This window comes from Monodelphis domestica, chromosome 3 (assembly GCF_027887165.1).
Source record: "Monodelphis domestica isolate mMonDom1 chromosome 3, mMonDom1.pri, whole genome shotgun sequence".
In the NCBI taxonomy this organism is placed as follows: Eukaryota; Metazoa; Chordata; class Mammalia; order Didelphimorphia; family Didelphidae; genus Monodelphis; species Monodelphis domestica.
Genome location: NC_077229.1, coordinates 268,355,325 through 268,379,465, shown reverse-complemented (window position 1 = coordinate 268,379,465; position 24,141 = coordinate 268,355,325). Strand labels below are relative to the sequence as shown.

The 24,141-nt window shown below is 35.2% G+C and overlaps 1 protein-coding gene across 4 annotated transcripts in view; it reads left to right on the top strand.

The window, feature by feature from the left end:
- The window catches only part of NDC80 (NDC80 kinetochore complex component), a 73,240-nt gene that overhangs the window by 29,774 nt on the left and 19,325 nt on the right, over positions 1 to 24,141 (top strand). For all 4 annotated transcript variants that reach the window (XM_001363497.4, XM_007487652.3, XM_007487653.2 and 1 more), the window contains 6 exons: positions 1,615 to 1,717; positions 3,577 to 3,666; positions 5,572 to 5,665; positions 6,408 to 6,514; positions 7,409 to 7,553; positions 21,459 to 21,664. In XM_001363497.4, coding sequence (XP_001363534.1) covers positions 1,615 to 1,717; positions 3,577 to 3,666; positions 5,572 to 5,665; positions 6,408 to 6,514; positions 7,409 to 7,553; positions 21,459 to 21,664 — 745 coding nt within the window. The remainder of the gene's footprint in view (positions 1 to 1,614; positions 1,718 to 3,576; positions 3,667 to 5,571; positions 5,666 to 6,407; positions 6,515 to 7,408; positions 7,554 to 21,458; positions 21,665 to 24,141) is intronic.

Below are 24,141 nucleotides of genomic sequence, written 5' to 3'. Positions count from 1 at the left end.
ATACAATATTTCTCATGAAACTTTTCCTAATAATTACTTTGTATAATATAATGGTACAATATTTGCTCTGCTGATTTACTCAAATTAGTTTTTGACAGTAAAGTGAATTTGAGTTAAAAACAAATAATTAGCTAAATAAGGAAGTTTGTGGTTGATTAGTCACAAAGTCCAAATTATGGTAATTATAATATACTATAAATGCCTCCCATCCCCAGTTATTTTCTTTTTTTTTAGCCCTTACCTTTCATCTTAGAATCAAAATTAGTATGGGATAAGCATTAGGGTTAAGTGACTTATTCACACAGCTAAGGAAAAATGTCTGAGGTCAAATTTGAACCCATCTTTAGGTCTAGCTCTCAATCCACTGAGCCACCTTGCTGCCCCCCATCCCTATTTATTTTCAAGGAATTCAGTACCTATTTCACCATCTTCCTTTTCTTCTCAAATCCTGCCCTTTACTTGGGGACTTTGATCTCTTTAGATGCTCCTTCAAGCTCTGACATTCTAGTTCCTCAGCCTCTTTAAATTCCACAACCAACTCCATTCCACCTCAGCCCTATGTATGGATTGTCACATGGATCTCACCCCTACTCACCAGAGTTCAGCTAACCTAAATTAGTAACTCTTAACATTCCCCTATCCATAATCTCTCCTCTCTGTTTTTTACCTTAATCCCATCTTCAGACTTCTGAAATTGAACCCCTGCTTTGATTTTACTTTTCTCATCTAGCATCAGCCCAATAATCAACCACTCAACTTGATATTGTTCTCTACCCTTGAATCCCTGTTCTCCTTTTCCTACTACTTTTGCTACTGTCTTTTACCATACCTCAGCCCTGGATTATTCCAACTGCCCTTCTGTTCTCATGGTAGAGCTACTGAATTGAGTCTCAGGTACGTTAGAAATTCATATTATGCAACCTCAGCTGGCCCCACACTGCAGCAAGTCAGTTGTCTTCTGGGGTCTCATCCCCCAGAAAAGCTATTCTAAACTTCCTCTTCCTTTCACAAGGCTTCTATACCTCCCTGTTCCCTTCCCCTTTCCTCTCTTCCCACTTACTTTATTAAGTTTTGAGATCTTTTGATCTGAGGTCCCACTTCTCCCTTTACCATATTCTACTCTTTTCTACTTTGAATTTCTGATAAGGAGGTGAACCTTCTGATCAAATCCAGCCCTTTTACATGTGCACTTGATCCTCACCACTCCTGTTTTCTCTTTCAGACTGTATCTTTAATATCTTTTCTCCTTCCTAATCCTTTTCAACTTGTATACTGCATTTGACACTGCTGACCTCTCCTAGATGGTCCCTTCTTTCTGGATTTTCTTGGCCCTACTTTTCCTTGATTCTCTTCCTCTCTTTCTGACTTCTAACTTGCCCCTTAGATCCACTGAACCACCTAACTTGCCCCTGTTTTGTTTGGTTTGGTTTGGTTTTTAAAGAAAGAAAATGAGCTCCTCATGATTAAGGATTGTTAATTCTTTATCTTTATATCCCTAGAACCTTACACATAATAGTCATTTAATAAATACTTATTAATTGATTTTTTATGAGATGCTTATTTTATATACTTTTCTTATGTTTAATGTTAACTACATTATTTTTGCTTTTTTAGGTATCCATTTGCTTTACCAAAAAGCTCCATGTATACAGTAGGAGCACCTCATACGTGGCCTCATATGGTGGCAGGTTTGAATTGGCTTATAGACTGTGTTAAGGTATTGTTTGATTTGAATAAAGTAAAATTAAAGCATTTGCTTTTTAAAATGTAGGGACTTTTTACATCCTACAATAAGTAAAGCAGAAATTCACAACTGTAGCTTCATAATGCCTTAGCATGAATATTTTTAATTACCTCAAGTAGCATCAAAAATTTTCATTACAAATTAAAAAACAAAAATCTTTCAGTATGATTAAAAACAAATTAAAACTAAATTGATAAAGCACAGTTTAGTTGAGGTGACTACTTCTACACACACACACAGTTTTGTATTCCAAAATTCTTTTGTCAGAAAAGTTAGAAAAAGTAATTTAAATGTTATTTATAAAAAGTGAATTCTTTTACTATAGCCATAATTGATTATTTCCATATAGGCCACATTTTAACCCAGCACCTCTCATCTCTAGGCCTGGCTGTATCCACTGAACTATCTAGCTGTTTCTAGCCCCACAACTCTGTACAGAAATATGACACTGCATTAAAATATATTATTCCTTGAAATTTTTATTTGGAAGTGATTCGGGTTCAAGTATTCATTTATATAAAGTTAACACTAAAATTTGATCAGCCAGGCACTCATTAAACACCTTCTCTGTGCCAAGAACTCCACAAGTGACTTGCCCAGGCTTACACAGATACTGTCTGAGGCCAGATTTTAACTTAAGTCTTGCTACTTTAGGCCTCTATCCACTGTAAACTTTATTTTGCTACCTTAAACTCTATCCATACCACCACCTAGCTTCCCCAAGGCAGAGAATAAAGAGAATAGGAGTCCTAAGACAAAGTCTTGGAGAACTCCCTTAGAAGGAGACTTAATAAAGATAATGAACTTGCAAAGGAGATGGAAAAGAAATGCTTAATAGGGTAATAAAAATCTTAAAGTTATGTTGTGGATAAAAGATTATACCAAATCAAGAGATCTAAATTGTGGTCCAGAGATTACTGGGCCTCAACATTTTCCTAGGGTCATATTTCTTATCTTTTCAATTGCTTTGACTTTAGTTACTGTAATATGTTCCATTTACTATTTAAAAGATGTTCAAGTTTGATAATTTAGAAAAAAAATTCTGTTATTAACCAAAAATATAAATGTACTTCTATCTATCCTGCCCTCAAAAAATTAACTTTTAAAACAGTGTTTAAAGGCATTTCCTGTAAGAATGCTGGTTACTTGGGGCAATAAAAGTAAACGAAATAAGATACAAGAATATATATTCTCTTCTATTTAATTATGCTGTTGGGAACTTCAAAATTTTGCCGTTACTAGCTACCCTTAGGTCATTGCATGGTTAGCATTTCCTAAAATGTAGAGAAGGGAATGGTAAGCTAAAATTTTAAATTGTGCTTTGGTACATGAGTAAAACAATGAACAAAAGTTGCAAATATACATTATGTTTGTAAAGAATTTTTCAATACCAGGGAGTTTCTATTTGTTCATCATAGTTATCTCTTGTTAGTAATATGTCTTTAATTATATCAGATTCTTTGGTAAGATGGTAATTCTTTCCAGGCCTCAGATACTTTTCTTAGTTGTGTGACCCTAGACAAGTCACCAAACACCCATTGCCTAGCCCTTACCATTCTTCTGCCCTGGAACCAATACACAATATTGATTCTAAGACAGAAGGTAAGGTTTATATTTTTAATAAGACAGTAATTCTTATTATGTGTAGCTAATTAAAATATTGTTAATGAGGTTTATGAATTTAGTTCACCTTTCATAGTATACTCTGAAAAAAGCATTGTTGAGAATAACAAAAATTTATTTTTAGATATACTTTCTTTAAGAAAAGTAGTGTATCTGTTGGTAATGAAAATGTTTGAGAGCACCTAAATATTTTACTGGATCTTTTTTAGCTCTACTTTTCTAGGAAAGAAAGTTCACCTTCATTTGATGATGGACAGCCCTGGGGACCAGAAAGTGAAGATGGAATAATGCATAATAAGGTACCATAACCTCAGAATTTTTTTTAATTGTTTTAAGAGTTAATGTGGTGTCAATTAACTGAATATGTCGCCACCTAAGAATTCATTTAAATTCTTGTAGGATTTGTGTTCTTTCTGAAGAGCTGATGTATGCTTATTAAATTAAAATGTAATTAAAGGATCTGGCACATCGTGCCTGGCATGTTATGAAGGTTAGATGTTATTGTTATTAGATGAGAAAATAAGCTCAAAATGGTTAAGCAACTTACCTATGGTCACAAAGCTAGGTAATGTTCAACAGATTTGCTCCTGTCGTTCTTGTTTCTTTGTTCTTTAGGCACTAGAAAATAGATATTTTTATTATCTTTATATATTTTAAAGTGGCAAGACCAGTACTAGCTTTGGTATTTTTAATAAGACCCTAATCAACACTATGATGACAAACTATTTCCCACCTTTTGCACATCAAATTCAGTGAATTTGCTTTAATGGTCATAGAGTATAGTTGTAATGAGGCCAAACTCACCAGTTATCTTAATTAAAAGAAAATATTGTTCTGCTTGTATTTCTAATCCCAGCCAAGCATCTCATATGACAGTGATCATCATCTTATTATTATTGATTAAAAAACAAAACAGAATTTCCTCAATTTTGCATACAATATAGATAGAAGATAAAGTATCCGAATAGTATGGTAAATGATGTCCAATCTAATAATCATTCCTGCAAAATGTCACTGACATGTCCTTAATGAGTATCTGAATTACCACTTTTGAATCCACTGAACTCAGTTAAATGAATGAAGCCCCAAAAAAAAATGAATGAAGCACTTTGTCAGACTTGACTGACAGGGGTCTGACCCAAGGCAAGTGAGACAGAGAGTTGAGTAATGCAGCAAAGTTTTATTGTGGGAAAGGAAGGGGGCAGGTAGGCAGATAAAGGAGGAGCCCACAAAGCTGCAGATGGCTAGGGGTCTCCAACTGGGTAGAGAAGGGGGCATTCTTTTATAGGGTGATGGTCTGCAATTAGGTAATCTGAATTATCTCGATGCGCAAAGTTGGGGTTATTGGGTAAAGGCCATTGGATGGCCATGGGAGGTTCGGAACCTTGGGCTCTAGGGGTGGGAATTTCTCAGGCCTGATGGTCAGTGATGCAGAAGGTCATTTGTCTAGGCCTGACAGGGAAATCTTGGTGCCTGCCAGGTTTTTGGTCCCAGGCTTGGTCAGGTGTGGAGCTTTGGCCTTGGGCTGGGATTAGGAAGAGGGGTTTTTGGTCCCAGGATCTATCACATTTAACTATGTGCAAAGTACCATGCCCTAAGGATACAAATGGAAAAGTAGATAGCCCCTTTGCACAACAAGCTCACATTCTAATGAGAGAACACACATGAAAATTTTTATCTACAACTCAAATGGAAAAGTCCCATGTCCCCTCTTCTTTAAGGATAGTGTTCCAAGGACTTGGGTTTAGAGTCCTGGGCTGTTCCCATCAAGTCTGAAGAGATAATAATTGAAACGGTGGTGCTCTTAGCATAATGCCTGAACATAATAGGTACATAATAAATGCTTCTTCCCTTTTCTCATGGTCTCCCTGCCTTATATGTCCATTTTCACACAAATACCCTTCACTATTTCATACTTCTTAATAACCTTCTATTTCTTTGGCCACTATTCCAAGGACTAAATCAACGGAAGATTTTATTTGAGATATCATTTTTTGCTTTAAAAAAAATCAAACTTCATAGGTATAAATAAATCTTGACAATGGAATGAAATGCATGAATCTACTTTACATATTCTTAGGTTCCTATTAGTGGGTTTGGTTTTTATTTAATTAATTTAAATTGATACTTTCTAGAAAGGAAAATAGTAAAATAGCTAGCTAAAAAATTGTGTCTTCAAAAAAAAATTCCTTCTCTTTTTCCAGTTGTTTTTGGACTATACTGTAAAATGCTATGAAAATTTTATGACTGGTGCAGATACTTTTGAAGATTTAGATACAGAGTTACACTCAAAGCTAAGTAAGTGTTCGTTTCTAATATGTTAAAATTTACTGCCTTGTACTAGATACGGAAACAATAAAACATTTCAAAATTATAAATATGCCATCATAATACCTCTCATTTATGTAGGGATTTCTCTTTTACAAAGTACCTTGTCTATTGATCTTTATGCTTTCCTTTGGGGCACAGATGGTATCCTCATGAAGAACACTGAGGTATAATTAAGTAAGTTGCCCCTAGTCTTTCACACATTCTCTGGCAGATGAAAACATAAGTTCCTTGACTTAGTGGGGTTTTTTTTTTATTTGACTATACTCCAAAAACATTCAATTCATAGTCTTTACATTATTACAAAGATCCAGAGGCTTTCTTCCTTAATATCATTGCTTTTTGTTGGAAAACGAATCATGTAAAGGGCAGGTTTAGATCCAAATTCTGAGTTTCTTTCAACAAGCAGGGAAGCTCTTGAAGTGAGTTGATCATTTTGTTCCTAGCAATTTAAAAATGATGAAACTATTTCATAATGACTTACTCTTGGGAGAGATACTGTCCTGATCATTGATCAGATTATGCCAACTGGTTCACCTGGGGAGAAACCAAGCTATATCATTTTGAAAAGTGTTTACCTAAAGGATGGGAAGTAGGGAGCAGTTAATGTCCTAGTAGATGTACTATAGGGAAAATTTAATAAGAAATATAATAATTGTTTTTAAATAACTAATTCATATTTACTGCATTTTGGGGTTTTATTTCCTTTCAGAGGACTTGTTTAACATAGATGATTTCCAAGTAGAATCTTTAGTTTTGGAAAACAAAAGGCTAAATGAAGAAATTGCAAGGCTGGAACGAGAGAGAGAAAATGAGCCGGTTAGTAAACATGCCTGTCTCTAGTGAGATAATTCACTTGGGAATTTAAACCAAAAACTCTTAAACTAATTCAGTGCATTGTCTTTTTCATCAAGAGATTCGTTTTTAAGTAACTTTATTTACAAATCATTCCTTAACATAAAACTGAACTTTTTGTGAAAGCAAGTTGTTTCATATTCTCCAAAATCTGTTTGTCCTTTGTGTGACATAACTTAGACTAACGAGATTTGTTGTCTGATGCAATATTCTTATACATTTACATAAGACCAAAAATAAGTCTCATGTCTCAGTTGGGAGGTTCTTGATGGTTTCAGGGGAAAGAAGTAATAAAAGGATTTATTTTTTGTTTACTAAAAGGATTATGGAATTACAATTTGATATTTTAACCTAGATAATTGCAATTAGTCCATTTCATTGTATAGTTACTACATATTTTCTGTTAAAATTAGGCTATGGACTTCACAAAAATAATAGTGTTCTCAAGTGCCAAGGGAATTAGGGCCTGCAAAATATTTCTACCTTACCTTATTTCTCTACTCATTATTTACTTATTAAGAAATCCTTCTCCTTTATAAATTTATGACACCACAAAATTTGCTTATCTCTAGCAACAGGTTTAAGCATTATTACTTTGATATTGGTTATAATAGGTATAATTGATTATAAAAGGTTTAATTTGGAGTCAGAAAAACCTGAGTTGAATCCATCTTCCATTCCTTTGTGCCTCAGGCATCTCCCAAGCAGTCATTTCCTGAATGGTTGGAGTTCCCACACTGGGGTATGGGATACCTGATAAAATTTAGTTCTTTTGATAGTCCCTATTTGAAACAGTTTTTGGACTAAGATAAACTATCTCTCTTCTGCTCATAAATTTAATGTTCTTTTCTCTTAAAGAATCGTCTTGTATCACTAAGAAAATTGAAAACATCTTTAAAAGCAGATGTTCAGAAGTACCAGGCATATATGAAAAATTTGGAGGCACATTCTGCTGTTCTTCACCAGAAATCAAGTAGTCTAAATGGAGAAGTTCCTGCAGCAGGTAAGGTTATATATTAGATATTATAGGTAACTATATTAGTGAGTACTCAGATATTCACTCTTTCAGTGACAAGAAGACTCTAAAAATATAGTTTTCTTTGATAAAAGATATTTATACCTCTGGATAATTTCCTGCTAATCATCTACTTCTCTTATACTTCAACAACTTGTGCTTCATGTTTTACTACCATTGGTTCCAAACTATTTCAGATCCCTGAGTACAGGGAAGAACAAGACAAAGAATAGCACTTAGCCCTTGGTGAGTAGATAGGCCACATGCATCCTGGTATCTGGAAGTATGTTACTATCCTGTTGTCACAAGCAGCGGATTAGAGGGGAAGTAGAAAGTGCAAAAATAAGAGGCTGGGAGATTCTTCTGGGTAAAGGTCTGGCTTTATCATGACAGAAATCACATGACCAGAGGTCTACAGGTTTCCTCCCAATTCAAAACCTGAGACCCCATTTTGTACAACACACACTTTATAGTTCTAGGTTTCTCCTAGAGCTCATTGGGAATCCCAGGGATCCCCCTTTGGAGCTCCAAGGTAGCCCCAAACGTTCTGGGTGACCTTTTATTTCCTTATTGAGCTAGCCTGCCCATAGTGCATTGTCAAATGGATTAACAGCTTACTTATTAATATAACACAAATTATACCTCAGATATTATCCTGGTACTAAATTCTTATTATAAATCAAACTATTAATTTTTTAATCCTAAAAATCTTCAAGCATTGGTCAAGCTATTAATTATAGATTTTTCTGGTTATAAAAGTCAAATAAAGAGACAACATTCTTATCTCCTGGTCTTTCAGTTCCAGAAGCAAGGTAGAGAAAAGAAGCAAAGAACACAAATACATTGTTGCTTATTTTTAACTTTTCAGCTGTGTTCTTTTTAGGGCCCTTTGTAGTGGGTTATGGAGAGATTATTCCTTTTATGTCATGTCTTTAAGGACGCAGCTGAGTGGCACAGTGGTTGGAAGGCCAAGCCCAGAGATGGGAGGACCTGGGTTTAAATCTGGCCTCCCATGCTTTCTAGCTAAATGGCCCTAGGCAAGTAACTTAGCCCCCGTTGCCTTACTCTTACTGCTCTTCTGTTTTGGAACCAATACACAATATTAATTTTAAGATGGAAGGGTAAGGGGTTGTTTTTGTTTTTGTTTTAAAGAAGTGGCTAAAAGTATACTTTAGTATATAAGAATAATCCCTCTAGGGCTTCATTGGCAAAGGTGTGGCTCGTGTGCACCAGTGGCATGGAGAGAGCTACTCCTTTCTCCCTCTCTACAGTATCTGAGGACATTTTTTGCATGTCCCACCTCTATCCAGCTGCCCAGTGTAAGCACTTCCTCCTTCCACTGTCACCGGCAGCTTGAAAATGTAAAGATAATTTTAGCGTTGTGACTTAAAATCTAAATTTCATTTGGTCGCCAGGGAAAATCCCAAATAATAAAAATACCCAAGTCAGCTGGAAATTTTATGGTGATTTAATTGATATAGTGGAGGAGATTAAGAAGAAGGAAAGGGCTAGTACCGGGCAGGAAGATTAGGGAAGATTAGGGTCTAGAAACTAAGGTTTTTAGTGTGAAGGAGGGAGGAATTAGCCTGACCTCCAAGATGCCCGAACCTGAATCAGCTCAAGGGCAAACTCACCACCAAACCCAGACAAATAACTGCCACCAATCCAAGATGTCAGAATGCCTAGCATGCTGCCAGCCAGAGTTGCCTCTCCAGGGAAAGAGGGCAAAGAGAGCCAGTGAAGTGCCTTATATAGATGCTTTTACGTCACTTTCCGGCATCTCATCTGTACCAATGATAGTTTAGCTTGACTTAGGAACGCCCAGGGCTCTGTCCGCTTTTTCTGCACATGTCTATTGAAGGCCATTTTTCTCAGATACTTAATCCTTGAGTTTGGTGCAGACCTTCCTAATCTTGTTAAACTAAGGAGGGTGGAGAAATGTAGAGTTCCCAAGACCTGATTCTGTTTATCTCTATGGTTATTGATCAGGAAATCGCTAAATCAGATCTTCTAAAGTATGGTATGATTAGGGTGGAATAGTTTTAGAATTCACAAAAGTAAAGGTTTGAAAACAGCTCTAGGGTATCTATGATCCATTCAATCTGATAAGTTACTAATTGTAATAGAGGCTCTTCACTAGGATATTTAAGGTAATAGAAATGCTGGAACAGTGACACTAAGAAATAGGTTAAAGGAGAAGCTGGGACTCTCACTCCTTTCCCCCACCCACTTCTTGTCTCTCTCAGTTGATCCTAACAGCTCTTCTCTGATGATAAGTTAACAGCAGCTTTCAATAGACTAATTTCACACTATATTACTTTCTAAAAGGGATTTATTTTAAAGAAAGGTTAGGGAGTTTGGATAGGGAAGGGGGAATTTATGGTTTCCCTAATCTACTATGAAATTCAATACAAGGAAGTAAAGTTGATTTGTCTCTGAGGGGATATTGTTGATAAATTGAAAAGGATCTTCAGAGCTATACTCCAATCTTTTCAATGTTGAATCACTAGCCAGGAATTCAGAACAGTGGCCTGCTAGCTCCTTCTCCACAGTTCAAGAGAGAAGAAGTGATCAGTTTCAGATGCTGACTTTCATACCTATTTCCCTGACCAAATTCTTCTTTAGAATCTTATTTCCTTCTCACCCTAATTGACAGATGCATCAAGCTTCCATTTCCTTGCATTTGCTTGCCAACCTCACTGATGTAATCTCTTCTTCATATAATTATTTTGATATAATATGCTGGATCACCTAGTGATTTTTTCTTAAGACCATATTACTATAAAATATATGCATACTATTATAATAATGTTATTTAAATGTCTATAATTATATCCCTTATTGGTATCTCAAAAATAATATTATTCTTCCTATTTTTCTGATGAGGAAATAATTCCTTCAAAATTAAAACTGGTCAGATAGTATAAGGATAATTTAGGGTCGTGACCTAATCTAAATTTAATTTTTGGTCGCCAATAGATATCCCAAATAAAAATACCTAAGTCAGATTGGAAATATATGGTGGTTTAATCAATATATAGGGAAGAAATCAGAGAAAGGAGAGGGGGAGGGTATAAGATTTCTCCCGCCTCGCCTGTGCCGGGGAAAGTTCAAAATCCTCCACCACAAGGTTTCTGAAGAAGATTAGAGGCTTCTAAGTGAATAGCATTTGGAAGGTAAAAGAGAAAGAATCAGCCTAAAATTCCAAGAGGTCTCGGAGAAGATGCCTCACCAAACTAGGTTACTAGGCTTCCTCTACTATGGTATCAAGGAAAACTCACCACTAAAAACCGGACAATAGCAGCCGCCACACCAAGATGCTGACACACTCAGCAAGCTGCCACCAGCCACTTCTCTGCCATCAAAGAAGCCAGAGAGAGGAAGTGATGCGAAATATATATATGGTTTTACATCACTTTCCTACATCTCACATGTACCAATGATATCTTAGGCTTGACTTAGGACAGACATGGGGTCTGTCAGTTGTTTCTGATTTGTCATTTGCTAGCACATATTTGTCATAGACCATCCACCTAAATACTTAATCCTTAAATATGGGTGTAAATATTCCTGATTTGTTAGACTAAGTAGGGTGGAGTAATCTAAAGTTCATAATTTCCTAATTTTTGTTAGAATCTCCCCTGATGATGATTGGGAGACTAGTCTCCCCAATTGATCAATAAACATAATCATCTTGCACCTTCAAATTTTCTAACTGTAGGTGCATACATAAGTTCACCTTCTAAGAGGAAATTACAATAGTTAGATAGAAGAGGGAAATAGAAGACAGACATCAAAACCAATGTTTGCTGGACACATTGGCAAAAAACAATTAGGGGGAAGTCCCCTTTTGGCATAGAAGTATACATTCAAATAAATGTTCAATCAAACTTCAGTTCAATCAACCACACCCAAAGTTCATTCTGGATCTCCTTGATGTGTAGTGCAGGTTTTCTGACATCTTTCTGCAACAATTCATTCTCTGGATTTTAGGAGTTAGCAAGCTTCTCTCCTTGAAGATCTTTTCTCAAACAAAATATCAAAATCTTGGATTTTTATTAAAATACAATTCCCCGCCACCCCGAAGTGGGTATTAAAAAACATTCAGTTCAGCTCAGGATGCAGTGTTGAGTTATGAGGGTGTATGAGTCAATTGTCAAAAGGAAGAGAAAAACAAAACAAAAAGAAGAAAGAAAGGGAAAAAATGGAAGAAACTTGGCAGAACTTTGGCAAAAAGAAAAAAATTCAAAATCAGAATAAAAATACGAAAATCTATGTATATAAAATGTTGAGTAAGCAAGATTAAATTCATTATAGGCCCTATATTAGGATTCAATAAATTTCCATCCCACAAGTCTGTAGGACAGAATGCAGTAATATTTCACTTACCCATTTGCAGCCAAGACTACAGGAAGTTGCCATTGTATAAGAAGAAAAAGAACTAGAATTTTATTTTGATAGGGAAGTGTCATTCCCTGGTCTGATTTTTTTGTCATTCTCAGGGATATGGGGAGCCAGGATGACAGTCAAACTTTGGTACTTGTCTGAATACTTCACAAAGAGTATAGATTCACGGAAGTCCTACAACTTAACATATGTCAAGCTTCGCAATCTTATGTCTCACACTAGTTTTTCCTGTGTGCTCTTTTTGGCACTATTCAAGTTAAGTCTGTGCTCCTTGTTTTTATCCCATTTCCTAGATTCAGACACAAACATTAATCACAGCCCCATAACACTTTATCAATAAATGGCATGTTCCCACAGTTTAAAACTTTTTGGGTATTCATTGATATTATAACAAGTATATATATGTACATATATATTAAACTTATATTACTGTAGAAAAAATAATATTAATTGTATATATCTTTAGTACAAGAAATGAGAAAAAGAGAAAAATATCAAATATTCTAATCAAAATAAAAGAAAAGCAATAATAAAAATAAGGGGGAAAATCAGGAATTCAATGTGTTCTCAAAAAACAGCATCCACTTGTCAGTGGATTATTATCTTCAATGCATGTGATAGGATACAGTCAATCAGTCTCAACAGGAGATGCTCTCTTTACATGTGAGCAATGAAACCAAGAGTCCTTTTCTCCAATCTTTATAGATATTGAAGTAGTCAACAATATTTGGAATGGCCCTTCCCAGGAAGGCTGAGTTGCTCCAGTATGATGGAAATTCTTAATATACACCTTGTCTCCTATGTTCAGGTCATGAAGAGAAATGTCTAATGCCCAGCTTGTACTGCAGCTCCAGATTCATGGAGTTCACTCAGTTTGTGCTATAATTCCTGTATATAGGAAGCAATAATGGTATCTACCTCTAATAGTGATGTATGTGCAGGGGAGAAAGGCTTAACCTGTATAGGTGGATGTCCAAAAAGCATCTCAAATGGTGAGATGTGTAGGTCTCCTCTAGGCCTGCTTCTAAGATAAAATAGAGCCAGAGGGAGAATTTCAGGCCATTTTAAATGGGTCTCAGTGCATAATTTGCCAACCATAGTTTTTAAGTTACTGTTCATTCTTTTAACTTGGCCTGAACTCTAGGGATGATATGGTACATGAAATTTGGGAGTTATCCCTAAGCAAGAATATATCTGATTTAGGACAGAATCAGTAAAATGACTTCCTCTCTGTGATATGGAAATCACTTTAAAAGACTGATATATATTAATTTAAGGTCGCCAAGGAATTCAGCTATGTAATTCCTAAATGAAAACTCATGTCAGCAGTCAACCTTTTATGGAGTTTTTAATTACAAACAGGAGGAAGAAAGGTATTAGAGAGAGAGAGAGAGAGAGAGAGAGAGAGAGAGAGAGAGAGAGAGAGAGAGAGAGAGAGCTTAAATACCCCCTCTGTTTAGGGCTGGGCCAAAAGGCCCAAGCCCTTAGATAGCTGAGGCAAAGAAAAGAGATCAGTCCCTATCACTCACGTGACCAAAATGGAGAAACAGCCTCAGGGGCTTCCACCTCCAGCCTCCTTCAGAGCAAGCCCTCCTCTCAGACCTCTCCAGGAGCTCTCCCTCCAGGACCTCTCTCCTCTCAGACTCCTTCAGAGCAAAACCTCTCCTTTTCTCCTCAGACCCCGCTATCTTTAAGGAAACCATCTAAGTTCCCTCCCCTCAGTTCTCACATCTACCAATCACTGTCGATGTCTCCCCTGTGCCAATGGTGGCTCTAGTTTAACCCAGGACAGCCCAGAGGTCTGTGGTTTTGCACATGTCTGTTGAAGGTCATATTCTCAAATAATTAAATCTTGATCTTTGCTGCAGCCCTTCCTAAATCCTGCTACTCTGAGTAGGGTGGAGATTGTATTTTCCAAGACCTGGTTCTGTCATTCCAAGTATCTCTATTGTATCAATCCTAAAATCAATCATGACTCAAAGAACTTCCTGTTCTATACTTAAGCATAGGTCAAAACCCTTTCATTTGTTTAGCAAAAGGTTTCTGTCCTAAAGTAGTCTTAAGTCGGGAGGAGAAAGATCCTCCCATGCCAAGGGGTTTCACATTCCAATAGAGTTCTTACTATCAGTAGGAAATTTTTTCCAAGTATGAAATTTCCCAATGGGGAAATTTCCAACATTCATGAGTCTTAAGAAATTTTAAGGTTTACAATCCCCCCTGATGATCATGGGAGACCAGTCTCCCCATTGATCAAACAACATAATCAATTTAGTAATTCTGAATTCAATTCTAACTATAGATATGCACAATATTCAATTTTCTAAGAGAATTAGAATAGTGAGAGAGGAAATAGAAAAGAAAAGAAAGCAAAACCAATGTTTTGCTAGGCGCATTGACAGAAAGCCAAATTAGGGGCAGTCCCTTTTGGCATAAATGTGTACAATTACAATAAATGTTCAATCAGAAGTTCAGTCCAATCAATCATATCCAAAGTTCATTCTTGATCTTCTTGATGAAGTGTAGATTTTCAGCATCTTTCTGCAACAGTTCATTCTCTGGATATAAAAGTCAAGCTTATTTCTTGAAGATCTTTTCTCGAACAGAATCAAAATCTTTGATTTTTTTATAACAGTAAAATCTTAATTCAAAATTCTTGGATTTTTATAAAAATCCAATCTCAAAAAAATTCAAAAGATAAAAAAAATTCTTAGATTTTAAATTAAAATACATCTCTCTGAATCAATATGTGCTGGCAGGCCAAAGCGAGGAATAATTTCTTTTAAAAGCACCTTAGCAACAAAAGCCACTGTGGCTCAGGCTGCAGGAAATGCTTCTGGCCATCTGGTCAGTTGATTTACTTTGACTAGACAAAATTTATAATGTCCAGCCTTTGACATTGTTATGAAATCTATCTGTAGGTGCTCAAAAGATGTGTAAGCCAGAGGATGCCCACCTAAGGCTTTGCCACAAAAGGTGTGTTAGTTATATGCTTGGCAGGTAGAGCAGGCTATTCACACTTTAGAGGCTATAGTAGTTATACCAGGGGCTATCCATACTCTCTTAACAGAGTCCACAATGCCCTAGATACCAAAGTGACCATTTTTATGAATAGATTGACAAATTTGGTGATAGAAACTTCTAGGGAACAGGGGTTTTCCTTCACATGATACCCATACTCCATTAATCTATTTTGCTTTGAATTTTTGTTTCCATTTTTCTACTTCCTTTTCATTATAGGAAAGTGATCAATTTAAGTCATCAATGGTTGTTAATGTTAAAATTAATTCAGGCCCTTCTATGGCTGCTAGGTTTGCAGCGGCATCTGCTCATTCATTTCCCTTAGAGACAAGATCAGTGCCACCTGTATGGGCAGAGCAATGAACTACAGCTAGGGCTTCAGGCAGCTGGAGAGCAGAAAGAACTTCTTTAATAATTTCTGCATTACCTATAGGTTTTCCAGCTGAGGTTAAAAATCCTCTCTGGAGCCATAGCATCCTGACTGAGTGACAGATGCCAAAAGCATATCTAGAATCCATGTAAATTATTGCCTTTTTATCTTTGGCAATTATACAGGCATGTTTTAGAGCTATGAGTTCTGCACCTTGAACACTAATATTAGAGGGCAGTGAAGCTGACCACTCAGTGGCAAATTCTGTGACTACAGAAGCTCCAGTGTAGCATATGCCATCCCTCATAAAAGAAGAACCATCAGTAAATAAGACCAGATCTGAATTGTCTAAGGGAGTGTCCAAGAGATTATCTCGAGGCTTTTCTGCAATGGACACTAGTGTTTCACAACTATGTAATGGTTCTCCTGAAGTTGGTAAATCTGGAAGCAAGGTGGCAGGGTTAAGGGTTGTACAGTGTTTCAAGGTAATGTTTTCGCTGTTTAACAAGGTTAATTCAAACCTTGGAATTCGCTGATCAGAAAATGCCTGTTCTATGTCTTAGCAATAATGCTTCTACCTCATGTGGGCACATAACTGTTAATGGGCATCCCAATACTAGATCAACAATTTTTGTCACTAGTAAAACTGTAGTAGCTACTCCTCTAAGACATGGTGGTGCTCCCGATGCTACTGGGTCCAGTTGCTCAGAATAATAAGCAATTGGGCACTGAGAAGGTCCCAAATTCTGAGTTAAAACACCTGAAGCTACCCCTCTTTGCTCAATGTACATGCAAAGTAAATGGCTTGTTGTAATCTGGGATGCCTAGAGCAGGGACAGACAGAATAGCCTGCTTTAGATCTGATAGAGCTGACAAGTGTTCTGGCTCCAATTTGAGGAGTTCAGGGACTAAATCCCTTGTTAATACTATAAGAGGTTTAGTAATTTCCCCATAGAAAGGAATCCATTATCTACAAAACCCTGTTGCTCCTAAAATTGCTCTCAACTATTTCTGAGTGGTAGGAGCGCTTAAATTTTGAATATTTTCAATTCGTTTGGGAGAAATAGAGATTTTTGTTAGACTAAGTAGGGTGGAATAATCCAAAGTTCACAGGAGATAGTAATAATTCTATTAGGCATCAAGAAAAAAAATAAAAAGAATGGGGGAATAGAAGAAAATGTGAAATTTCTCATTGGAAAAACAACTGACAGAAAATAAATCAAAGAAAGATTAAGAATTATTGGACTGCCTGAAAGCCAGGATCAAAATAAAGCCTACACATATGTTTCAAGAAAGCATCAAAGAAGACTGCCTTAATATCCTAGAACCAGGCAGTAAAATAGAAACGTAAAGAATCTACTGTACACATCTTGAAAGGGATCCCAAAAGGAAAACTCAGGAATATTATAAACAAATTCCAGAGTTCTTAAGTCAAGGAGAAAAGTTTGCAAGCAGCCAGAAAAATAGAGTTCAGCTATCATGGAGCCATGGTCAAGATAACACCAGATTTTAGCAACTTCTACATTAAAGGAGCTGAGGACCTAGAATATGGTATTCCAACCAAAACTCACCTACCCTGCAAAATTGATTATAATCCTTCAAGGGGAAAAAATAAGTATTTAATGAAATAAGAGACTTTCAAGCATTCCTGTTGAAAAGACTGGTGCTAAATAGAAAACTGACTCTCAAATATAAGACTTGAAAGAAGCATGAAAAGGTAAACAGGAAAGAAAAATCATGAAGGATTCAATAAGGTTAAAAGGTTTACATCTATATATGAGAAAGATCATTGTAACTCCTAAGATTGTAATTAGGACAATTAAGAGTAGACATAGACAAAGGACACATGTGAGTTGGCTGATGAAATGATACCAAAAAAAAAATAAATTTAAGGAGTTAGAAAGAAGGATGCACTGGGAAAAGAGCGAAGGGAGAAGGAGAGTGGAGTAACTTATCTCACATAAAATAGGAATGAAAGAGCTCCTACAATAGAGGGGAAGATTGAGAAGGGGGTAGGTAATGCTTGAACCTTACTCATAGGAATCGGCTCAAAGAGGAAATAACATATACAGTCAGGTATAGAAATCTATCTTACCCTATAGGGAAATAGGAAGGGAAGGGCATGAGTGGAAGTGGAAGCTACTAGAAGAGAGGGAGGATTGGGGGAAATTGTGGCAGAAGGAAAACACTTTCAAAAGCGAATAGAGGGAAAGAAAGCAGGGGGTGGGGGAGAATAAGATGGAGGGAATGAACTCATCCATAAAATAGAAACAGCAGAGTGGATTAAAAATCAGAATCCTAGAATTAGGTTGTTTACTGAAAACACATTTGAAGCAGCGAGAATCACACAAAGTAAAGGCAAAGAGATGGAGTAGAATCTAATATGTTTCAGCTAAAGCAAAAAGTACAGAAGTAGCAATCATGATTTAAGACCCAAGTTCAGAGGCAAACAGATTAATAAGGCATTTTCAAGAGTTATAAGGTAAATTTATTAAATACTTAAAAAGAAATCCAAGCTATATATAATAAAGGATTCATGATTTCATAATACCCTTTTTCTATTCTGTCAATAGAAATGATCATTTAATTTAGTATTTCTTAAGACCATGAATTTTTTAAAAAGTATTTGTAAAGAAAGACCAGCTTTAAGAAACTTTAATTCAACTCCAAGGAATTTAAAAGGCACATATATGCATACACACATACTGCACAGAAAAAATCTGTGAAGATTTTAGTAACTCATTTTTGGACCATCAATGACAATGAAAATAACACATTTGGATTCTTACCAACCATATTGTTATTGCTGAGGAAGTAGAAGTGGAAGAAAAAGGTAGAAAGACTAGTTAGGCTAAACCAGAATTTCTTAACATGGGGTCCATGAATTTATTTTAATAATTTGATAATTATTTCAATATAATTGGTTCTCTTTGTAATCCAATGTATTTTATTCATTTAAAAAATAAATTCTGGAAAAAATATGGTCCAAAAATGAGACAGATGAGAAGTATAGTAAACATATCTTCCTTTAGATCATACCACCTTGGAAGAACTGAAAACTTAAAAAACCTGAAACTTACTGTCCCCTCCACTAGTGACAGAGCCCAAATTTAACAGTTTGTTTTGTTTTGTTTTAAGTTAAGAAAAAGGTTGGAGAAAATGAGCAAACAACAAAAAAGAAACCATCGAAAGTTATTATAAGAGGAATAAAAATCAAATTAACACAAAAGAAGGAAATGGTCAAAATTCCAGCGTCCAAAGCCTCAAAGAAAAATGTGGATTGACCTCCCTTCCAAAAAGAATACCTAAAAGAGCTCACAAATAATTTTTAAAAATCAAATAAAAGAAGTAGAGGAAAATTGGGGAAAGAAATGAGAGTGATGTAAGAAAATAAAAAAGTCAATAGCTTAGTAAAGGAGGTATAAAAAGATACCAGAGAAAATAACACCTTAAAAAATAGACTAGGGGAAAGGGTTAAAAAGGCATATTAAAATCCCCTAAAGAATTCCTTAAAAATGGAATTGGCCAAACAGAAAAAGATTTTCAAAAATTCACTGAAGAAAAGAACTTTTTAAAAACAATTGGCCAAATGGAAAAGAAGGGATAATAGCTCACTGAAGAAAATAATTTCTTAAAATTAGATTTGGAAAAGAGAAAGCTAATAATGACTGAGACAGCAAGAAACAGTAAAACAAAATAAAAAGAATGAAAAATAATCTCCCTGGGAAAACAAATAGCACAGAAAATAGATCAAAGAAAGATCATTTAAGAATTTTTAGGCTACCTGAAAGTCATGATCAAAAAAATACTGTAGACATTATCTTTCAAGAACTTCGTGATAAGACAGGAATGGAAATAATCCACTGATCACATCCTGAAAAAGATCCCCAAATCAAAACTCCCAAAAATGTTATAGCCAAATTCTAGAACTCCCAAGTCAAGGACAAAATACTGCAAGCAGGAAAAAAAAATAATTGAAATAGCATGGAACCAGTCAGGTCAATGCAAGATTTAACAGCTCTACATCAAAGGATCTGAGGGTCTGAAATATGATCAGAGAACAAAGGATCTAGAATTGCAACCAAAAATCATTTTCCCAGCACAACTGAATATAATCCTTCAGGGGAAAAAATGAAAATTCAATGAAATAGAAGACTTTCAAGCACTCCTTATGAAAAGGCCAGAGTTGAATAGAAAATTTGGCTCTCAAATACAAAACTCAAGCATAAAAAGGTTGAACAACAAATTGTAATTGTTGTTTAATTGTAAGAGATTGTAAGATTGTAATTGTAAGAAATTGTAAGAGATTCAAAAATGTTGAACTGCTTACATCTGTACATAGAAAGATGATGCTTATAATTCCTAAGCTTATTGTTAAGACACCAGGGAGGAGTATACATAGACAAAGGGCATGGGTGTAAGTTGACTCCTTTAGGATGTTAACTTATAAAATTAAATTAAAGAATTAGAAAGGAATTCACTGGTGGGGGGGGGGGATAAATTATCTCACATAAAGGAGATACAAAATAGCTTTTACAGTGGAGAGCAAGATGAGGGAGGTGGGAAAGAGAACCTTACTCTCATTGGAATTAACTCAGAGAGGGAATAACATATATACTCTGTTGAGTATAGAAATTGGAAAGTAGGAGAAGAAGAAAATAAGGGGGAGACTGTGGTTATAATCAAAACACTTGAGGATGGACAGGGTGAAAAAAGAGTAGGATAAATGGGAATAGAACAGGGTGAGAAATATGCAGTCATCATAAGTGAGAAGAAAAATTACTTGTTTTATCTTGAAGTGAAAGGACAACTGGGTCCAAGGAAGCAGATCAGTAAGTAAACAGATTATGGACCTCCATAAATTATTTCAAAAAGGAGAGCAAAAAATTACAAAGATAAATTCTTCCTTGAGGAATCTGGTAACAACTTACTTGAACTCTTCTCATGATCAGTATCCTTAATCAGAGTCGTGTATCTTGAAGTCTTCTTATATTGAACATATCAGCATGTGACTAAGGTGGTGTGACCTGTTCATCTGTATCATTTACACATGCCCATTTTTTTGTTTTGACAAGTAAAAATGTTTTTTTAAAAAGAAAGAAAAGATTGGTAGTGTTCAGCTTTCAAATGTGTTTCAAATGCCCAGTAATGATGAAAATTTAAAAAAATTTGTATCTGTTTACATTGAACAATTATAACTTTGGGGCGTATTTTAAGTAAAGCAATTGCTTTACTCAAAAAAAAAAAGGCAAAAAGACTATACAGGCTATCCATTTGACTTATTACAGAAGACTGTAATGTACTGTAGATTGTAAGATACATTAGGGCACAGCTTGTTTCATCCTTATCTGTGTTTCCCTGGTACCTAGACACTTTAAGATTTGTAAATCAATATACATGTTATTTCATCAGATCCCAAAATGTCTGAGGTGGAATTATCCCTATTTTAAAGTTGAAGAACCTAATATTTAGAGGACCACACACACAGAATGAATGATCACAGCTAGATCATGCTGAAGGCAAGATTCAAAGCCAAGCCTTTACTGACCCCAAGCCCAACATGCTTTCCATTACGCTCTACGTCCTTCCCCTCAGAATATCAGGGGAAAGGCACTAGAACTGTGATTTCACTGCTATAGGAAAATCCTGGATGCAGGAATTCTACAACTGCAGGTTGACACTTTTGCTGCTACTTAATTTTAGAGTTAGCCAGGGCGCTAAAAAGTTAAGTGACTTGCTCAGAGTCTCAAAGCCAATATGTATGAACATTTTTTTGACCCAGGTTTTTCTAAATCTGAGGCCAACTCTCAATCTACAATGCTACAAGGCCTTTCCAGTATAATTAATTAGGAATAAATCATTTTTTTCATACTGAAAGTGAATGAGAAGATATGGTTCCATATGTATATATAATTATTTGTTACCCGGTTTTTCATCACTTTCTGATGCATAAAATGAAGTGAAACTGTGTTGTTGGTGAGTGGCAAATATAGCTTGAAATTGTAGCTATCTCTAAATGAGGAATTGTGTCAATTTGAGTAAATAGTGACATTAACTGGTGAATCCAGGAAAGTTAACTAATATTTTTCTTAATACAGAACTGGAATTAGAAGCAATAAAGCAAGAAAATGCCCGGCTACAAAATATTATTGATATCCAGAAGTATTCAGTTGCTGACATTGAAAGAATACATCATGAAAGAAATGAATTTCAACAAACCATCAAAAAGTTAACCACAGAACTAGAGGCAGAACAAAAGCAGTTATGGAATGAAGAACTAAAATATGCAAGAACTAAGGAAGCGGTATGTCACATTATTGCTAATTGGCAGCTAATTGGAAAGGACATTGAAATGCTCTTTCTGGGCTCTCCAGTGGAAAGGGATTGACCTACTAAAATAAATTTGTCATATACGTAAATTTCTTTAGTATAAAAATACAGATATCTATTCCATATCATGACTTTCCCCTTCACAGTTTCTATATATTGCAAGTCAATGTAAGAAATTAAGACTTTTTTTGTGAGTTTTTTGGAAGCCATAGATGACACATGAAGGCCAGCAGACAACACAGAAAAAATTCTGAAATGTATAAAATACATATATAGTATAATAATATCAATAAATTTTATCTCAATATCATAAATATACATGATCTCTTTTTTTTTAAGTTGAAATAAGTCAAAAGTCAGTTTGCAAAAAAATAATGAGAAAACGAGCTAGAAATGTAGAAATAATAATAACCCATCCATGCATATAAGACACTGTATCTGAAGGACCAAAAAATTATATGTGAATTTTCTAGGTCTCATGTAAATGGTTCTTATAACCCCACAATATGGAAGGAATACTTGTATATTAAATTTTTTTCACACTTTATTTTATTTTTTCATTTGTCCCTGTAATATTATATAATGTTGCTTCCCTCATCTGTTAATAAAACTCATACTTCAGAATAGCCAAAAGCATAGAACTAAACCCAAATGAACTCTATACTCAAGGATAAAGGTCATAAAATTGTCCTCCTTTTTCAGACAATAGTCCTATCTAACTTCACTTTTTATACACTAGAAAATTTAATTTATCTAACACTGTAGGAGTGTTGAAATGTTTTTATGTGTTTAAACTTTTAACTTTTATGCCAAACTTTTTAATAATGCTTCCTTGCATTAAGAAAATAGAATATATAGAATGAATAATAACCTTTTTCTTGAAGGCTAAGGATACTTATGTTCATCACTAATAATTGGCTTGTGATATGGTAATATCTTAAGAAAAGGTACATAAGACTATTTGCCCTTAACCAGTGGCTCCAAACTTTTGCCAGTTCTGACACCTGGTTCTAAATATTTTCTACTTGGATGAATGTGTTTCTGCTCAATATGGAAAGGTATTTCTAGATGTGACCATCACCATTCTCTACAAATGTCTAACATCTGGTTTTGCTGGTTTCATTTTTCCTTAAATGGTTTCTTCTTCACTTCCTTAAAAATAACAGAAGACAGAACTGAAAGTTGACAAAGGAAGCCCGATAACCAAAGATTATGTGTAAACTGAAGTCAGGTATGCTTTGTGCCCAGCTCCTAAAATGAGACAGATGCCTTGGGTATGTTGATTTTAGAGACGGTGATAGATTCAGGAATATCAGAAAATAAAATTTTTCACTAACAGGTTTGAGGGTATCTTTCCTTAACCCAAACAATGTCTCCTAGACATGCTTTAACATTATTTACTACATTAGTTAGTTTTATTTGGGTAACAACTTTTTTTTTTGAAACCCAAGTACTCTTAGAAGCAGTAAAGAACTAATATTAATGGACTGGGAATTGTTTTGGTTTCAGATTAGTTGTGTGATTTTGTTCAAATTAACCACTCTGGGCCTGGTTTTCTTCATTTATAATAACTAAAGACTTAGATTAGATGATCTCTAAAGTTTCTTCCAGCACCAAATTCTATTGTTCTATTGACCTAAGATCAGTTACATTCTAAATATTCAGACTTTTGATTAGCAAAAGGCAGTTTGGGCATATGAAAGAAAAAATAAAACTTTGAAGAGCCATAGAATAAGACTGTGGAATAAAGATATAGATAAAGATATAGAAAGGGAAGTGGTACTGGGCTCAAACCACACATGGCCCACCCTTGGGAGGAGTGACTAAGGTGTCAAAGGCATGTTCTTTTTGATGGTTATTTTTGTAAGTTAAGAAGTGAAAGCAGATAACCAAGACTAACACAGAGGAGGACAAACAACTAGAACAATACAGAAGTCTGGACCCAGTTGGTATAAAAGCCATATAAATTTTAGTAATCCTTGAGAGTGTCACTATTTTAACACAATTTGCTGACTATTTTTTCTTTGTTATTTTTAAATAAAGTCTTTATTGAAGCCTTCTGTTTTTTACACAATCAGAGTTATCCTTAGGGTCCTTCCTTTTCCCCCTCCTGGAGAGCTATCTCATATAACAAATAGTACTTTTTTAAAGGGGGTGGGGATCACAATTAATGGATACATTGAAAATGCCTAAAAACAGATGCACTTATAGAATTCGAGCCTGAGTGGGTTGGAGGTGTCTTCTCATATCTCTTCATCCTAGTCATGCATGATTCTTATATTTTTGTTACACTCACTTTCAATTTTCCAGCATATGGTTCTTTTTATTTACATTGTTGTAGTTACTATGTGTTGTTTTTCTTACTTCATTTTGAATCACCTTATACATTTTTCCATACTTCTATATTCATTAAATATATCAAAATAATATTATTCCATTACTTTCACATGC